Here is a 21,286-nt window from a genome sequence, read left to right as displayed (position 1 = left end):
TGATAGATTGGACAAAAGTAGTCAGTTTCTCAACAAACTAGACAAAACTTGGCTGTTTTTTGCTAAACCTGACTATATTAAATAGTTTTTTGATGGTTAATTAGACAAAATTAGACATTTTTATGAGCAAATTGCACAAAACTGGGCTGTTTTTGCTAAATCTGACAGTATTGATCAGTGGTTTGTTGGTAAATTGGACAAAATTACACATTTTCTGAGCAAACTGGACAAAACCTTTTTTTTTGTTGGCCAAACCTGACCATTTTATACTAATTTGTCACTGTAAATTGGACAAAGTTAGAACATCTGTCATTGAATCAGACAAAAAAACGGGCTGCTTTTAGATAAATCTGTCAAGATTAAAACATTTTTTTTTTTTGTAAGTTGGATAAAATTAGACATTTTCTGAGCAAACTGGCTGTTTTTTTGCTAAAACAATGTTAAACAGTTTATTGATGATAAATTGGACAAAATTTTCTCACCAAATCAGACAAAACCGGACTGTTTTTTGCCAAACCTATTTATAACATATATTAAAGCATTTTTCATGGTAAACTGGACAAAGTTAGACATGGCACTGAATTGGACAAAAACTGGGCTGTTTTTTGGCTAAATCTGTCAAGATCAAACTATTTCTGTTGATAAATTAGACAAATTCATATATTTTCTGACCAACTTGGGTCAAAACTGCATTGTTGTTTTGCTAAATCTATAAATACGAAACAGTTTTTGTTAGTAAATCGGAAAATTTCTGACCAAATCTGGCATAACTAGGCTGTTTTTTGTCTAACACAATTTTTCAGGATTATTTGATGAATAAAATTTTTTAAAAGAACAGCATTTATTTCGAAATAGAAAACTACTACTACTACTGTATTGCTTACAATAGACACAATCTAGTCAAATTCAGCCTGAATGAATCTCCACACTGTAAAAAGACACTGTAGGAACGCCGAGCGATTTCCGACAGGTTTAATTCCCTCATCTCGTGTAGCCGACAGGCGTGAACGTCCTCTGCCGCGGGCTACAAACACTCCGCCGGGTTTGTCGTGCGCATTCATATCGCGTAATTGCATTCAGCCTGACACTTTTACAAGTTGCATAAATCGGAGTGGCGAGAAACTCTTTGGCTTGGGGACGGAAGTGAGTGTGTGTGTGAATCCAGTTAACAGCAGACACGGGCATGATAAACAAGTGTGCAGAAGTGCTTATGCAGCCCGCCGCGGCGAAGAGGGTTTAATGATGAGCCTCTAGGTGCCTATCTTTCCTTCCTTCCAACGCTTTTCTCTTTCTCTTTGCCGCTTCTCTCTCTTCTGTCGAGAGGCTTTGCCATGTGAAACAGAAGCTTTGACGTGTCTGTCTGGTGTCTCGTGGGAAGCAGCTAAATAAAGAAATAATAACAGAGACTGACAACAACACCCACTTGCATTTCATTGTGTTTACTTTCTTTTAGTCTATTTACATTACCATTCCTAAACTAAGCCGTGTGGATTTCCATATCTGTAATTCGCTGTGCATCCAGAGGAGTTCTAGTATTCCCTGTAGCTCAAAAACACAGGTTTCAGGTAGATGCTGTGCTAATTCATCTGGCTTTACACCGCTGGGACGGGCTAAAAACACACTGAGAGAGAGTAGAAAACATCTGTGGATACAGTACAACCGTGAATCACATCTTGCAGACCTTTTCAATGATGCATCGCTTCAGTATTTAGTATCCATCATAGTAATAGATAGAACGAAAGACAGAATGTTAGAGCGACAGATAGAAAGATAGAACAATAGAATGACAGAACGATAGATAGAATAGAACAACAGAGCGACAGAATGACAGAGCGATAGATAGAATAATAGACAGAATAACAGAATGACAGATAAAACAATAGAACATAAAACGATCGATAGAACGATAGATAGAATGGCAGAATGACAGACGACAGATAGAATGATAGAATGACAAAACAAACGATAGAATGATAGATGGAATGATAGAACAATAAACAGAACAATACAACAATACAGCAATAGAACGATAGAGCGATAGAATGATAGAATGATAGAACAATAGATTCTGGTAGAATGAAAGAACGACAGAATGACAAAGATAGAACGATAGAATGACAGATAGAATGATAGATAGAATGATAAAACGTTAGAACGACAGATAGATGAAATGATAGAACAGCAGAACGATAGAATGATAGATAGAACAACAGAATGACAGATAGAATGACAAAGACAGACAGAATGATAGAACAATAGAAAGATAGGCAATAGATAGAATGATAGAATGACAGATACAATGACAGAACGAGAGAACAGTAGATAGAACAATAGATGGAATGATAGAACGATAGAACGAAAGAGTGATAGAATGACAGATACAGCAATAGTACGATAGAATGACAGAGTGATAGATAGAACGATAGATAGAAAGATAGACAAAATGATAGAATGATAGATAGAACAGCAGAACGACAATGATAGAAAGATAGATACAATGATAGAATGATAAACAGTAGATAGAACAATAGAAGGAATGATAGAACGACAGATAGATAGAACGATAGAATCATAAAAAGATAGATACAATGATAGAACAATAGAACGACAGAGCGAGATAGAACGAGACAAAACAGTAGAATGGTAGAATGATAGAACAATAGATAGAATAATAGAACGATAGATAGAGTGACAGAATGACAGATCAATAGAACGATAGAACAGTAGAACGATAGAATGATAGAGCAATAGAATGATAGAGTGATAGACAGAACGATAGAGTGATAGACAGACAAGTAGATAGAACGATAGATATGTAGAACAATAGAATGATAGTGATAGAACAGTAGAATGATAGAGCAATAGAATGACAGATAGAACGATAGAATGAAAGAATAGATAGAATGATAGAACGATAGAACGATAGAACAGTACATAGAGCGTCAGAACGACAGATAGAACAACAGAACAATAGATCGAATGATAGAACGATAAACAGAACAATAGAACGACATAGCACGATAGTGATAGAACGATAGATAGAATGACAGACAGACAGACAGAGAGACAGAGATAGATAGATAGATAGATAGACAGACAGACAGACTTTAAAACATCTTAAATGTGGGAGTTTTTAGTCTTTTTTGCCCAATGTCAACACTACACGCTTCGAAACATCAGACTATGAACCAGAATAGCAGCAGAAATCCAGCGCTTACAGTGAATGACGCCCCATAACCTGGGAAACTGTCTGGTTTTACTGTGTTTGTCCAGCTGTTTGTGGCGGGACGGTCTGTGTGTGTGTTTATGTGCACGTGTGTGTCTGTATACCACATCCTCTGACGGTGCGCTAACTGGATGGGACACTCGGATGTAAATCGCAGTCTCAGAATAAACAGGGTCATGCAAACAGCCGTTTCTTCGGGATGACGTCCAAACGGGGCCGTTTTATCTGCTAATTATGTCCCTTATTTCTTCCCGTTGCCCCTCAGAGCCAGACGTGGCGCTCTGAGCCGCAGAGAGAGTAGATTATGTTGAACAGTCTCTCCAAATCGGCTCCGGGCAGAGAGGTGATCGCTCGCGGCCCCTGGGCTCGCTGATAACAAGAGACTCGCTTTCTCCCACTCTCTCGCTTCCCCTCATCCCTTTATCGCTTTTGTAGCGCCCTTGTGTGAGGATTTGCATGTGGGATTACCTAACTTTAATTTAATTGTTCTCTTCTCGGCTTCACATCATCAGAGGTGCCATTCAAAGCCCTTCCGCTAAGTCGAGAGGTGAGACGCCGCAGAAAACTGAGCCGATTTTGTTGGGCTGCTCGCACGGGATAACAGACGCGGCTCTTTGGTTTGTGTTGGAAAATTGCAGACTCTGGAAATCACACTCAGGATAATCTCAGCACTCGCAAACCGAGCTGTTGAGCTGGTTAGCTTCAGTTTGTGGTGTGCAACATTATACAGTGATCAACTAGTCAGTCTTGAGCTTGCATAATTAGTGGCTAGAGGTGTACACATTAGGGTTAAAAAGAAAAAAGAATTCAGAATTAAAGAACTGACTCCCTTTTATCTCATAAGTGTGAATTTGAATTATATTGGTCACAACATACAGGTTGAACTGGAATTTGATTTAGAATGACAGGAAGAAGTGTCTACAATAAAAAAGTCCACTATATATGTATATATACAGTATATATATATTCGATGTTGAATATATATATATATATATATATATATATATATATATATACATATATTCGGTGTGACACCTAAATTTTCTGTCCGATTTTTCAGTTAAAATATTGTTTAAATGCATTAAAAAGATGCCATATATTTGAAGTACTTCTCCTATGTATGGACCCACTTTAACGTTTCAAAAAAGATTAGTTATTTGTAATTTTTCTGTTATTCAAAGTGTCAAAATATCATGTGGTGCGACCGTCCGGCCATAGGTGTTGCTTCGGAATTGTCTTTGAAATGACCCTTAATTTATTCTGATTACTTTTCTGCACTATTTGGCATGATTTCCAAAGTGTTTTGTAATCCTGTATAAAACTGCAAAGCATTTATATTTTATACTTCCATCATAATATACAAACAAACCGATGATTTCCATTTTATGTGGTGCGACCATCAAGACACTACCATCTTGGGACTTTTATGTTGAAATCCATTCAAAGATAAGACTTTAAATCATATACCAATTTGCCAATGACCCATGGAAGCATCAGGCAGGTTTGTAACTCTTTCAAATTAGGGAAAAAATAACCTTTTTAACAGCTGGTATGTAGTTACCACATTTTGGATATCATGTGGTATTTTAAAGTTATTTCTTTAAGTATTTATTTTTATTATAAATTTCATAGTGACCTTTTGTGGGAAGCTAGCTTGTTTTGTTTAGGTTTGTTTTAGGTTTATTTAAAATATCATGTGGTGCGACCAAATATCATGTGTATCAGTTTAATGCAATTTACAGGAAAAATAAGTCTGCTAACTACATTTATGGCAAAATTATAAATTCTGAAATTATAAAACAAAAATATGAGATCATTCTTTACAAAAGCTCAAAATAAATGCAAATACTTTGTTTCTGAAGGAAATGAGGAAATTAATAAATTTTAATATCATGGTCGCACCACATGACATTTTTTAAGGCTTTGGCCAATTCATCGAGATAAAAAAAAAAACACTAAAATCACTTCATTTAAAATTTTAATATGAATTTATGTGTACACAACATTCTTAATGTTCGAACAATTGCAACAGTTATTATAATTTTTTGTTTTTAAAATTGGTTGAAAATCCTTATATGTCAATGACCCATATACATATTGTAAAAAATATATATAAATATTTTATCTAATTTTTTTATTTCAATCTCAGTGTAATTATTTATGTGTAATTACACACACAAACACACACACACACACATATATATATATATATATATATACACACACACTAGTAGATATAGTAGTAAACTAGTAATTTATTGATTATATTAATAATACTTTATCTATTTTTAAATTTCAACCTCAGTGTGATACTGTTAAATAACATCACTTTAATTCCACTAGTAGAGAGCTGAGACTTCTTCATTCAGTGCATAAAAATGCAAAACGACTCAAAATGACAGAGCAGGTCAAATATAATCTGAAAAAATGCACGTATACCTCTCAAACACTAATACGGTTAGTAAATGAAGCTCATTATGCACACTGAACCCTCATTATCATGCTCATTAGAGCCAACAGATGAATCTACACCAGAAGAGCCCCAAAAACAGCATGTTGCATCTTTCATTTATATTCCCTGTTCATCAGAAATGATTTTACACACAAACATCATTTCCTACTCAGCTTTCTGCATTTTTAGATTTTTAGAAGACAATGTTTGGCCCATTCATGAACCTAATGAAGATTTTTTGTTATATTTAAGAGGTTGTTTATAGGAATTCGACTCCAAAACTAGTACAAATGCAATGTGTACCTCTTAGCGGGGACTTCATGGCGGCCTCCACCATTCCCACCAGCAGCTGTAGGCTCTTGGGGTCCTGCGCCAGTCCCGAGGCGAAGGCGGCCAGGGCGTCCGCATGGCGCCCCAGGTACTGAAGGGCAACACCCTGTCGGAAGTATGCCTGCAAAAAGAGAATCAGAAAGAAAACACGTTAGTGCTGTTATCGTCTACAATGGACAAGCGACATATTCTCGATCAATTTCATGATGGCGTTGCCCATCACCAGTGCAGACGGCTTCCCCTAAGACTGCTTAAAGTGCACAAATCAACAAAAACCAATGAATGATTTTACAAACCAGGCATCTTACTGAGGAGATCTATGTGGTTACTTTACTAAGCGCACTCTAAGAAATGCAAGGTTATTTTTTAAACCCAAATGCTGGGTTCAGCCCATTAGGTCATTTTATTGGGTTATTTTTAATATTTTTTACCCAGGTGCTGGGTAGTTTTTCCGTAACTAAATTGCTGGGTCATTTTTAACGCTGGGTTACAGTCAGTCAGAGCGTGGGATTTTTGAGTCCTCTACAGGAGAGAGCGGTTCTGATTTGCACATCTTTGCACATCTTCAGTGAAATAAAGGTTTGTATACATTTTATTTCATTTATGAAGTCTTCACTGTGCTGTAAATTGTATTATTTTACGCAACGCAACATAAGGATGAGATGTCAGTCAGCCAGCTGCGTCAGCAGTGGTTGTTTCACAGGATGAAAACATCTTTTGCCTTGCATAAAATAAATGTATTTTATTTGTTATTGTACTGGGTTTAATCTTAAAATACGTTCTCTAATGTCAGTACTGTTTGTTTATGGGCAGTTTTTGGAGTCAGTCATGGCATCTTTGAGCTATGAGTGGAACGCAAGGCCGTAGTCTGAAGTTCGCAGTCAACCCGGCAAACAGCGGCCCTTCACCGGCTCAGATTTTGGCAACACACCACCATGAGAATTAGCGCTATTTCTGTAAAAAACGATCACGGAGAATGGTTGAATATACTAAAATTAAAATTATATTTTTAAATGTTTCATTTTTTATGTCTAAAATGCTTGTTAAACAAGTTTTAAAGTATGCAATATTGTAAACTATGCTGTATTCACCCAAATAAATTATTTGTCATGTATTTTGTCCATGTGTTCATGCTTAATAAATGTTTATCTTTTGATTATTGCTGTAGTCTCTAGTGATTCTGTGTGTGTTTGTATAAGTTCCAGTCCATTTTAAACTAAGCAATATAATAATTTTGAAAAATAGTTGACTTAAAAAATAACCCAGCATGTCTGGTAAAAACATTTAACCCAACCAGCTGGGTCAAAATAATCCAGCATGTGTTCTATCCAGTATTTCCCCAGCGCTGGGTTGCCAAATAACCCACGTTGGGTTGTTTTTAACCCAGCATTTTTAGAGTGTGATCAGATGCACCGTTTTCTCCAACAAAAGCAGCTGAAAAAAAATCCCAAAAAACTTACACTGGCCTTACAGTATTTATTTACTCGGAAGATCAACAGGAAAATACACACTAAACAAACACATTTAGGATGTTTAAAGGAATAGTTCAGCCAACATTTTAAATTTAGCCACCCTCAGGCCATCCAAGATTACAGTAGATGAGTTATTTTCTTCACAGGAACAGATTTGGAAAAATCTAACATTGCATCACTTGCTCACCAATGGATCCTCTGCAGTGAATGGGTGCCGTCAGAATGAGAATCCAAACAGCTGATAAAAACATCACAATGAGCCACAAGTAATCCACACCAATCCAGTCCATCAGTTAACATTTTGTGAATCGAAAAGCTGCATGTTTGTAAGAAACAAATTCATTATCAAGACGTTTTAACTTTTTAAATTTGAGTCCATAATCCATAATATCGACTGTTGTGCTCTCACATCAAAATCCACCAGTATATTTGTCTAGAGCTGTTTTGGACTGTTTTTGCTTGTAAACGGTGCTTGATCTGTGCATATTTCTCTCCTGATTCAGACGAGACAACTTTTTCACTGGAGGAAGCAATATTATGGATAAAGGACCAACTGGAAGCAATTGTTTTAAGTGAAAAATGGATTTGTTTCTTACAAACACAGCTTTTGGCTTCACAAGACATTAAATGATGTACTGGAGTGGTGTGGATTACTTCTGGATTATTGTGATGTTTTTAATCAGCTGTTTGGACTCTCATTTTGACGGCACCCATTTACTACATTGGATCCAGCGGTGAGCAAGTGATGTCAAGCTACATTTCTCCAAATCTTTGATGGTCTGAGGTTGAGTACGTTTTCAGCAAATGTTCATTTTTGGCTGAACTATTCCTTTAAATCTTGTCTGATGTAGTATCTCAAACATGCATGCATTGATGTTTTCAAAGAGGCTGCTGTTATTTTGATCATGCAACGCACACCAGACCGCTCGACTGTATTAAATATCACAGCAGTTGACTTGCAGAAAGCATAATGTCCTCTCTATATTCACTGTGAGGGAGATGGGCTGATAAACACCACCATTTCCACTGGCGTTTGACTAAAGGGTCCATGCAGACTCACATCTCCGCCGACATACAGCTCATTCACAATTATCATCTCACACAGCCGTTCATTAGATCGGCCCGAGCGTGGGGCCCACATCCAGCCGAGCTGATAACAGTTGGGAGGGGGACCGGCGGAAGATTAAGACATGACATTGAATTTATGAAGGCCCCTATAATTAATTTCACTTTGCACAGGAAGCCCTTTGATTACACACTACCTCTCTTTTTTTCGGACAGCTTCATTGAAACGAATGAGGATGCATATTGAATTCAACACATTAACCTTTGGTCTAACCATGTTATTATAGGACGTCGCAGGCCACCGTGCTCGGCTCGATATTAATTGCCTCTTTGTATACGGCCCACTGCACCGTGATTGGACGCGCTCGGCCGCTGTACGTACACGTGCACGTTGAGCGCTTTTAGGTTTCGACATCAATATCTGCCTGGAGGCAAATGGATTTGGGGGATCGTTTCAGACGGTTGGGACTCAATCCTATTTCTGTAATGCAATTTTAAAGCAAATGTGTTTTTCTTTTAGAAACAAATACGTGATTATTCAACGCAAGCAAACAGCGCACTTGCACTCCGCCAGTTTTAAATTAGAATTAAGTTGATTAAACGACAGGCCGGGCTTTGTGTTACGTCTCTCCGCCGAATCCGAAAGCTCTAATTGGTCGATTAGCGCACTGAATTCCCAGCGCAGATGCCGACGGCACTGTGATTTCATCCGGCATCGCTTTCATTCCCGCTAACACAACACCAATCTCTCCACCTCTCATTTCACTTTATTAACTTTATGTATTTAATTTCCCATTACTTGCAAAGAGGAGGAAAAAAAGCACTGAGCTGCCACAATCTCGTCTGAACAAAACAGGCATTTAAAAACAAAACAAAGCACTGGAACTGAAGGATTTTAATGATGTTCAGATTCATTACTGATTCTTAAGCATGAGTGTTCGTGTGCTAATGTGGGCAGAATGTCATACTAACATACTCTGAGGAGTGCAGAAAATCTTTAAAATCTTTTTAAAAAGAAAAAATTGCATGCTAAATAGACACTAAAAAGCCAAAACTATTTATTTTGGGCTGCAAACATACAGCGCAATTAGTAAAGTGATTCACAAACAAATGACTCTTATGAACTACTTCTGTTAAAAATGACTGAATTCTTAATAATGAATCAATTCCTCATTAACTCAATCAATTATTAAGTAACTTTTGTACAGTTACCGAATGCATTATTGTTTGTTTGGTATATATTTAACATCCGTTATTAGGTCCGGTTTTTATCAGCTTCCTTGAATAAAATAACTGTTCAAGGAACCATAACAAGGTGATGCAATATGCATTTGCAATATATGAAGATATTCGGTCATAAAATGTCCAGTGTCCAGGAAACCTGAAAATGACTCTTATGAACTGATTCTTTATAATGAATCAATTAAAAAAAGACTCAAGATTTCTGAACGACTCACTCAATCTTTATATAGCTCTTAAAATATATATAAAATGTGTTACCAAATACATAATGGTTTGTATAGTATACATTTATCATCAATTATTAGGTCCGATTTTTATCAGTATCCTTAAATGAATAAAATAACTGTTCAAGGAACCATTACAAGGTGATGCAACTTGTTCAATGTTAAGATATTTAGTCCTAAAATCTTATGGCGTGTGCAGGAAATCTTAAAATGACTCTTATGAACTGATTCTTTATAATGAATCAATTAAAAAAGACTCAAGATTCCTGAATGACTCACTCAATCTTTATGTAATGTGTTACCAAATTCATTATTGTTTATATAGTATATAGATAACACCAATTATTGGGTCCAATTTTTATCAGCTTCCTTAAATGAATAAAATAAGTGTTAAAGGAATCATTTCAATGTGATGCAACTTGTTCAGTGTTAAGATATTTGGTCATAAAATCTTAAGAAGTGTCCAGGAAACCTTAAAATGACTCTTATGAACTGATTCTTTATAATGAATCAATTTAAAAAAAGACTCAAGATTCCTGAACGACTCACTCAATCTTTATGTAGCTCTTAAAATATATATATACATAATACATAATTGTTAGTATAGTATATAGATAATACCAATTATTAGGTCCACTATTGATCAGCTTCCTTAAATTAATAAAATAACTATTCAAAGAATCATTACAAGGTCATGCATCTTGTTCATTGTTAAGATATTTGGTCCTAAAATCTTAAGGACTGTCTAGGAAATCTTAAAATGACTCTTATGAACTGGTTCTTTATAATCAATCAATTAAAAAAACTCAGAATTCCTAAATAACTCAATCAATCTTTAAGTAACTGTATAAAAATGTGTTACCAGATGCATTATAGTTTGTTTGGTATATATTTAACATCAATTGTCAGGTCCTTTTTTATCAGCTTCCTTAAATGAATAAAATAACTGTTCAAGGCGATGCAACTTATTCAATGTTAAGATATTTAGTCCTAAAATCTTATGGATTGTCCAGAAAACCTTGAAATGACTCTTATGAACTGATAATTCTTTATAATGAATCAAAAAAAAAAAAAAAACCTCAAGATTTCTAAACGACTCACTCAATCATTATGTAGGTCTTAAAATACATAAAAAATGTGTTATTAGCCAATTATTAGGTCCAATTTCTTAAAAGATCTGTTATGAGTCTTTAAGGGCAATGCCACTTGTGAAATGTTAAGATATACTCTCCTTAAATCTGGAGGTAGAAGGAGTGTTCAGAACACAGGTTAAAAATGACTCTAACGAACCGGTTCATTATAATGAATCAATCTCAAATCCATAATCTGTCGGTTTGAATCAGTTAAACACTCACTCAACTGCTGAATCAGTCAGAGTGGCTCTTAAAATATGTATTAAATACTAAAAATATGTTTTTTGTTTAAGTATAGTGTTAGGTCCTTATTTTCATCCTCAGAATTACAAAATCTTAAATGGAATCATTAAAGGTGATGTGTAATTTATGCAGTGTTAAAACACTTAATTATAAAGTGTAAAACATTGCTTTGTTTGCTAATCTTGTCCAACCCTACATCAGCAACACTGACTTGACCAATGATGTGAGTTTGGGGGCGGGACTATCTGTTTGACCAACCAATGAATGGAGGAGGAGTGTTCAGGAAAGCTGAAAATACAGTCCTAGTGGAACAGAAATTGCAAACTTCATCTTTAAAGAACCAGAATCTTTAAGTGGTAATGATAACCCGTTATATATGAAGTATAAATATATTCTGCATGAGGTGATCCAGCTCTCTAGCGCATGTCAATCCAGTCAGTGTTGTTTCTCAGGGACTGCTGGAGAATGACTGATCTGAGCTGGGTTGGCATATGGAGACGCAACTGTTCAGATCGAGTGTGGCGTCTGGCTGCGCTGGCACCTGACATCTTAAACGTGACGCTCCATCCACAGTCAATTACATATAATCATAACCATGGACATAACACTGGGAAAACTGTCAAACACTCCTCTCAGCCGCATGACACATCGAGCTTCCTTCAGCTCTCCAAGTTTTTCAGCATTCAGAATGAAGAGCCGTTGCTTTTTTTCAAGGCTCCAGCAGAATGAGTGACAAAACAAAAATGATTCAATCCTGCAAAGACCGCCTGCCGTGATTCAGACGTTTTTTTTTTGAGCACTTCAATTGAAATCTCGAACAGCGGCGCGCTTTGCGGCGCATTACGAGGTTCGAACGTGTGCTGAATTAAAATGATTTCCTCACAGTAACAGCAATGAATCTGTGACCAGATGCCTGTAGGGCACTGAGAATATTCTATAATATTTTTAAAATATTTTATATGTAACTTTTTATAACTGATACACGCACCAAATACGATGTGCAATATAGCACATATAGGTATAAAAGACAAAAAAAAAAAACTAAAAAGACGAAAGTCCAACATCTAGACAATTACAGCAATTAAAACACAGAAGAGTGTTAATTGCCATTAAATAAAATGTCACAATGCAAAAAAGGCACTTAATGTTTTTAATTTTCTTAATCCAGAAATAACTGTTAACTGTTTTAATGTGAATTTAAGGTGAAATATCAACCAAAATGTGCACTTGTGAAATCTATCTGTACCGCGGGTGTACCTAAGTGCCCTTAACAGACATCATTCCTATAGGCAGGTACGCTTTGCCCCCTGATGGAGTCAGCGGCTGCCTAGCAACACTCGCCTGGCAACGCTCGCCCCCTCCGGTACCTCACCTGCTGTGATTTTGGCTAAAAACACAGACAGAAAAGTGTGATGAAGAGATGAAGCAAACGAGGCTGTTTAGGACTAATTACTGAGCCAGACTCTGCTGTGCCGCTAATCACCTGACTTGCACAAACTACAAAGGGAAGCAAATAATTATGAGGCTGGAAAACTTCATTAGGGCATATTTGTGCAGATATTTAATGACTAACTTGTCCAGTGATGTGCTTTATGCTGGTGATGACCGACCGTGTGTGATGGTTATGGCCAGAAACGCTACAACAGAGATGACAACGTAAGATTTACAGTCCTAATGGACAATCGGTACAGCTTCTTTTCAAAAGCACAAGTCTGGAGTCAAAAACTTGACCTATACTTGATCCTGTAACATTATAGACTTACAAGATACTTATATTTTAAAGTCAAGCTAACCTTTTACAGAGGAAGTCATAAAAAAGTAGCTTAATACCACTCTCAAGGTATTTAACAGAGCTGAGATCTTTTTTTAATATAACTTTAGATGATACAACTAACTTTTTATATTTAAGCAATTAATTATCAAGCAATTACCCAGACGGCATCTCAATTAGAGCACTAAACATTAAACTTAATTTCAATTTTACACTAAACACAATTAATAAACTCAGAAATCAATCGCAATTATATTTAACAAAAACAACGGGACAAATACTATTTTAATAAATGTTTCACATACATACATACACATACATATATATATATTTATATATATATATATATATATATATATATATATATACACACACACACACACACACACACATATATATATATATATATATATATATTTATGTATTTATGTATACACATATATATATATATATTTTTTTTTTTTCACAATAACAAAATGCTATTATTATATCATTTATATGAATCCTTTAAACTTGATTCATTAAAATGAATCAGCTGATTCATTAAAACAATTCACTAAAATGAATCAGACTTAACAGGTTAAGTGTGATTTTGATTTTTGAGTTTGATTTTTTTTTGCCTAAATACTATCATTATATAATTTACATGAAGTCTTTAAAATGAGTTCACTAAAATGAATCAATTGATTCACTGTAATGATTCACTAAAATGAATAAGACTCAGCAGTTTAGGAGGTGTTCGATTATTGCCTAAACACTATTTCCGTGAACTCTTTAAAATGAATTCACTAAAATTAATCAACTGATTCACTTAAATTATTCACTAAAATGAATAAAAAGACTTAACAGTTTAGGTTTCTGATTATCACCTAAACACTATTATTGTATAACTTACATGAACTCTTTAAAATGAATCACCTGATTCACTGTAATGATTCACTAAAATGATTCAGACCTAACAGTTTAGGAGGTGTTTGATTATTGCCTAAATGCTATTGTTATATCATTTACACTTTTAAAAAAAATCTATTGATTCACTAAAATGATTCACATTAATCAGACTCAACAGTTTAAGGGGTTTTTGATTATTGCCTAAATGCTATCGTTAAATAATTACATGAATCCTTTAAAAGTCAACTGAATTACTGAAATGATTCACTAAAATGAATCAGACTCAATATTAGGAGGTGTTTGATTATTGCCTAAACACTATTACTGCATCATTTACATTAACTTTTTAGAATGAATCAACTGATTCACTGTAATGACTCACTAAAATGAATCAGGCTCAACAGTTTAGGAGGTGTTTGATTATTGTGTAAACACTATTATTATATCATTTACATTAACTCTTTAAAATTAATTCACTAAAATGAATCAAATGATTCACAGTAATGATCCACTAAAATAATTCAGACTCAACAGTTTAGAGGGTGTTTGATTATTGCCTAAATGCTATTGTTATATCATTTACATTAACTCTTTAAAATGAATCAAGTTATTCACTGATATGACTCACTAAAGTGAATGAGACTCAACTGTTTAAAAGGCAGTTGTTGTTTTTTCTCAGCTTACAACTTGATTAAACAAAAACATAATGACATTTAACAACCTGTATGACAAAAAGCAACAATTTGGAAAAGTGACACTTTAAACTACTGTCACTCTATAAACTAGCTAGCAGCACGCTCATTTTTATCTAGTCACTCCTCAACTCTGAAAATCCACAAAACACTTTTCTATACATATCGAAGTTGGTGACAATAAAATGTGACATCCATATCCAACCATATCTCAGCTGGTGGCCGAAATGCATTTACTGTGCAATCACACGCGTTCCATCGCCGAGCGCCATCGATCCACGATCCGCATCAAACTGTGAAGGGATGCGCCGAAAAAAGGTCACACTTCAGGACCGTAATCAATGCTGCACATTCGGCATTCAGCGCCTGTCACAACTTCCTCATGCTGCACAATGATGGGCCCGAACGCACCCGAGAAACCTACTATTGTAATCACACCTGTCTGGAATCAGCATCAGAACGGCGGGTGACAGATAAGAGCGCGCTGACGCTAATTGCGCTGGTTCTGATGCCAGAACTTCTCATTTCGAGACTGGTGCAACACGCAGTACGCCTGATGTGGAAATCAAAGCGCTCTGGATTAGTCAATGCCACGTTTTGATCATCAATAATCATAATAACGGTGTTCATAATGCAATGACTACGGTGGAGTGGAGCTTTGCAGATTAGCAGATGCTTCACTTATTGATTGTTAACTGCATTAATCAAAGCCAGATGGCAGCTACGCTAACACTGTCTGGCGTGAGCGTGGAAGTGCTACAAAAATGCAACTGAATGCATTTACAATGCAACCATCAAAGAGTGTGCGGCGATTGATGCAAGTCTTTGACATCTGGTGGGAAGCTCCCCCGAGAAGTGCCAAATTTTCAAGCTTGTTTCTCAAGAGCTCTGGCTTGGATTTCTACCTTGTGCATACCAAATTTACTGCAAAACAGTCAATCATATTATTATTATTATTATTATTATTATTATTATTATTCGCAATAAAAAAGACTATTATTAAATAATTTACGACTTATTAAAAATGTATTTATTTAACATAAATCAGACTCAACAGTTTTGGAGGTGTTTAACTATTGACTAAATGCTGATGTTATATCATTTACACAAATGCTTTAAAATGAATTTATTAAAATGCATCAATTGATTCACTATAATGATTCACTAAAATGAATCAAACTCAGCAGTTTAGGTGTTTGATTATTGCCCATATGCTATTATTATATAATCGACATGAATCTTTTTAAATGAATTTGTTAAAATGAATTAATTGATTCATTAAATGAATCAGAATCAGCAGTTTTGGAGGTGTTTGATTATTGCCTAAATGCTAATATTACATAGTACCATTTACATGAATCCTTTCAAATTAATTCATTAAAATGAATCAATTAATTCACTAAAATGATTCACTAAAATTAATCAGACTCAACAGTTTAGGTGTTTGATTATTGCCTGAATGCTATTATTGTGCCATTTACACAAATCCTTTAAAATGAATTCATTAAAATGAATCAATTGATTCATTAAATGAATCAGACTCAGCAGTTTTGGAGGTGTTTGATTATTGCCTAAATGCTAATATTATACAGTACCATTTACATGAATCCTTTCAAATTAATTCATTAAAATGAATCAATTCATTCACTGAAATGATTCAGACTCAACACTTTAGATATTTGATTATTGCCTACATGCTAAAGTTTACATGCCAAAATTTATTATAAAATGTACATGAATCTTCTCAAATGAATTCATTCAAATGAATCAGACTCAAGCGTTTAGGTGTATGATTATTGCCTAAATATTATTATATAATTTACATCAATCTTTTTAAATGAATGAATTAAAAAGAATACACTGATTCACTAAAATGGATCAGATTCAGCAGCTTAGGTATTTGATTATTGCCTAAATGCTATTATTATATAATTTACATGAGCGCTTAAAAGTGAATTCATTAAAATGAATCAACTGATTCAATGAAATGAGTCAGTAAAATGAATCGGTCTTAACAGTTTAAGAGGTGTTTTTTACATAAAATGAATTCATTAAAATGAATGAACTGACTCACTGTAATGATTCACTAAAATGAATCAGACACAACAGCTTAAGAAATGTTTGGTTTTTTGCCTCAGTTTGTGTCGTGTACAGCTGCATATGCAATACAGTATGACAAAATAATTCAGAGTTTTGACACGCATCTTGTGTGAAAGTGGTGCCAACTTTTCAAGCTGTTTCTCAAGAGCTCTGGCTTGTTTTTCAACCTCGTGCAGAGTAAATTTACTGCAAAAACAGGAAAGCGTGCAACGCTCTGCAGAAGCGTGTCAGTGACGCTGTAAATGTTGCATGTGATCCTTCTTTTCCTTCACAAATTCCCTTGGGAACGTGACGCAGGATGTGCTCTGACCTTCCCTACATTATCTTCATCTGGCTCACCTTCAAGAATGGCTCAGAAAAAAAGAAAGCAATGCAGTAAATGATAAATAAGACCGTCTTAAAACATGCAGGACTTATATCTGTTCCATATGAATGTCTCGTTAAAGAACCAAAGTAACGACTTGTTTCATGTTTTCACTCGTATTCGTGGAAATCTTTGCGGGATGCTTTACAGCACGTCTCCTTACAAAGCAGATGCAGTTAAAAATGAATTCCGTATTAAACATAAATGTGGGAATTAAAAAGACTTTAGAGGGCCTGGAGAGCTACATCAGCAGCGCAGCGAGACGAGCCGAAACAGATCGGGCAAAATCCGCTGACTTTTATCTTAACTGTGAGCGCCGACGTCGAGATGCAGCGCACATCCTTCAGAAGGAAAAAGCCTGCAGGCATTTCTGTGAAGTCATCGAGCCGATCACGTTTCATATCTCGCATACAGTACGGCGTCTCACCTCTCATCCACTTTATTAACCTTAATTAGATTTCATTATAAAACAATCACCACCAATTCTCATGGAGCCGCTCACAGGATTAGCATTTTAAACAATTACTTCATCCACACTTGCATTAGCGTTAGAGCTATTTGCTAAGTCAAGTACCATTGCTTTACTTGACGTAAAGGATTCAAACAATCCCCTTTGACATAAAAAATGCCTTTATAGCACTCAGACTCATAATTTTCACCTGGTAGATGCTAAATCAGGCCAATCTAGGCCAGTAGCAATCACCCAGAAACACTAGCGACATGCTGATAGCCCCTCAGACAACCACACCCTAAGTTAACTTCCTAATTATCACTCAAAACACCCTAGTAACATCCTAACAACCACAAAGTACACCTTAGCAATGTGCTATAATCACGTCAACACTTCACAATTTATTAACAACCACATAGAATACCCTAAAATCACACTGAATCATACAAACAGCCATCTAACAACCTCATAGCAATCTCCTCAAAACTAAACACATTAGCAAACTACCTACCTATCTACCTAAAGCACCCTAGTAACCTCATAAAAACATTCAAACAAGCACACAGAACACATAGAAACCCCTTAGCAACGCATTAATCATCCAGAAGCACCTAATAACCTCAAAGCAACACACTAACAACCACTCAAACCACCCTAGAAACGCCATAACAACACATTAACTACCTAAAGCAGCCTAATAACCTCACAGCAACACACTAACCAAACAGCCTAGAAATCTCATAGCAAAATGCTGACAAACACCTAGAACACACTAGCATCATGTCAACAGTCCCCTAGAAACATAATGACTTAACGACCACTCAGATTACCCTAGCAACCCCATAACAACGCACTTACTACCTAAAACCTCCCAGTGATCTCATAACAACATTCTAACAAAAGCATAGAACATTCCTAGCAACCACATAGCAACACATTAAACACCCAAAAGCACTACACTTACAACCACCAGAACACCCTAGCAACTGATTAACTAACTACATAAAGCACCCTAGTAACCACATAACATTTAAACAAGCACACAGAACACCCTAGCAACATTGTAGCAACACATTAACCACCTAGTAACCATCTAGTAACCTCATAACAACGTTCAAATAAGGACACAGAACACGCAGGAATCTCTTAGCAACAGATTAACCACCCAGAAGCACCTAGTAACCTCACAGAAACATGCAAACAACTACCCAGAACATCCCGGCAACCCATATCAACGTATTAACTACTTAAAGCACCCTAGTAACTTCATAACAGCATTCAAACAAGTACAAAAAACACCACAGCAACAAATTAACCACCTAAAGCACCTAGTAACCTCAAAGCAACAACCACTCAGACCACCCTAGCAACCACATAACGCATTAACTACCTAAAGCACCCTAATGACGTCATAACAACATTCAAACAAGCATACGGAACTCCCTAGAAACAGTATATCAACGCATTAACCACCTGAAACACCTAGTAACCTCAAAACAACACGCTAACAACCACTCAGACCAACCAGATAACGCATTAACTACCTAAAGTACCCTAAGACCTCATAACATTCAAACAAGCATATGGAACTCCCTAGTACACCAAAACAACACCATAGCAACACATATCATTGTATTAACTAACTAAAACACCCTAGTAACATCATACCAACATTCAAATAAGCACACAGAACACATAGAAACCCCTTAGCAATGCATTAACCACCCAGAAGCACCTAGTAACATCAAAGCAACATGCTAACAACCAATCAGACCACCCTAGCAACCACATAACAATATTTTAACTAGTTAAAACACCCTAGTAACCTCCTATCAAGGTTCAAACAAGCACAAAGAACACCCCAGAAACACCACAGCAACACATTAACAACCTAAAGCATGTAGTAATCTCAAAGCAACACAACCACCTTAGCAACGCCATAATAACACATTAACAACCTAAAGCACCCAAAAAACCTCTTGACCACATACAAACAAGCACATGGAACACCATAGCAATGCATTTACCACACAAACCACCTAGTAACCTCAAAGCCACATGTTAACAACCACTCAGACCACCCTAGCAACACCATAACAATGTATTAACTACCTAAAGCACCCAAAAAACCTCATAACCACATACAAACAAGCACATGGAACACCACAGCAATGCATTTACCACCTAAACCACCTAGCAAACTCAAAGCAACACACTAACAACTCAGACCACCCTAGCAACCACAAAACAATGCATTAACTACCTAAAGTACCCTAATAACCTCATAACGACATACAAACAAGCACATGGAACACCCTAGCAACACCATAGCAACACATTAACCACCTAAAGCACCTAGTAACCTCAAAGCAACACACTAACAACCACTCAGACCACCCTAGCAACCACATAACAATGCATTAACTACCTAAAGTACCCTAATAATCTCATAACCACTTACAAACAAGCACATGGAACACCCTAGCAACACATTAACCACCTAAAGCACCTAGTAACCTCAAAGCAACACACTAACAACCACTCAGACCACCCTAGCAACCACATAATGCTTTAACTACCAAAAAACAACCTAGTAACCTCATAACAACGTTCAAATAAGCAAACAGAACACATAGAAACCTTTTAGCAAAGCATGCTAACAGCCTCCTGGCATCCTAGTAACCTCACAACATGCTAACAAGCACTCAGAACACCATATAGCAATCCAATAACAGCATACTGACCACCCAAAACAACCTAGCAACAACATGCTAACAACATCCTGGCACCCTAGTAACTCACAACATGCTAACAAGCACCATAGTAAGAACTAGCAGTCTCCTGGAAAATATAAAAATCTGTTTATTGATGGAATTTGTTTGCTAAGATGATGAGATCTCTGTCTAAATGTGGAATATTACCACAGACTATTGAGGCCTAAGTACATAATTTACTCTGAGTCGCTACATATAAGGAGATATAAACCCAAAGCACATGGACAACATGGCCGCCTGTGAGATGATTACAAACACAGAACGCTAAACTGAACTTGAGTGGCACTGAGAAACAGGAAACCGAGAGACGCTAAAATAGCAGATGTTTAGCTTGTGCGTCCACTAACACGTAAACAACCGATCTGGACAAGACCGTTAGCGCAGGAGAGAGAGAGAGAAGAAAAACACTGCTAGATGAGAGAGAAGTGGGGCACGTTTTTATATTCGCCCCTCATGGCTGGTTATTGTCCAGCAGCTCTGTTTCCAGCTAGCCTGGAATGCTCGCGCTTCAGATCTCCCATGCGATTACCCGACAAATGCAGCCTAATTCGCAACACATGCAGCGGTTTAAATATAGAACCGCTAATTTAACTAAGTTCTCCGCAGACTCTGGATTTGAGCAAGTCAATAGACTAGGTCTTAGTTGCTCAGCTGACATTCGTCTGCCATGTAAAACATTCCCAAGGGCCGACCCAGTTTCCCATGTTTCCAGGCTTTTAAAAGTGTAATTTGTAAGAGTTGTCATTAGCCACAGGCTGAAAGTGGCGGAGCAGAAACGGACACCTTCAGGTGAAAACACAGAGGTGGCAAAGCCTAATGGTTAACAATAACATGAAATCAAAATAGTCGGCATTTA

General features: G+C 36.3%; 1 protein-coding gene across 3 annotated transcripts in view; it reads right to left on the bottom strand.

Moving 5' to 3' along the window:
• ttc28 (tetratricopeptide repeat domain 28) overlaps positions 1 to 21,286 on the bottom strand; it is a 361,751-nt gene that overhangs the window by 128,164 nt on the left and 212,301 nt on the right. For all 3 annotated transcript variants that reach the window (XM_051121326.1, XM_051121327.1, XM_051121328.1), the window contains one exon: positions 5,982 to 6,129. In XM_051121326.1, coding sequence (XP_050977283.1) covers positions 5,982 to 6,129 — 148 coding nt within the window. The remainder of the gene's footprint in view (positions 1 to 5,981; positions 6,130 to 21,286) is intronic.

This window comes from Labeo rohita, chromosome 10 (genome assembly GCF_022985175.1).
Source record: "Labeo rohita strain BAU-BD-2019 chromosome 10, IGBB_LRoh.1.0, whole genome shotgun sequence".
Lineage (NCBI taxonomy): Eukaryota > Metazoa > Chordata > Actinopteri > Cypriniformes > Cyprinidae > Labeo > Labeo rohita.
Note: the sequence above shows the minus strand (reverse complement) of the source record. Positions and strands in the feature narration are given on the sequence as shown.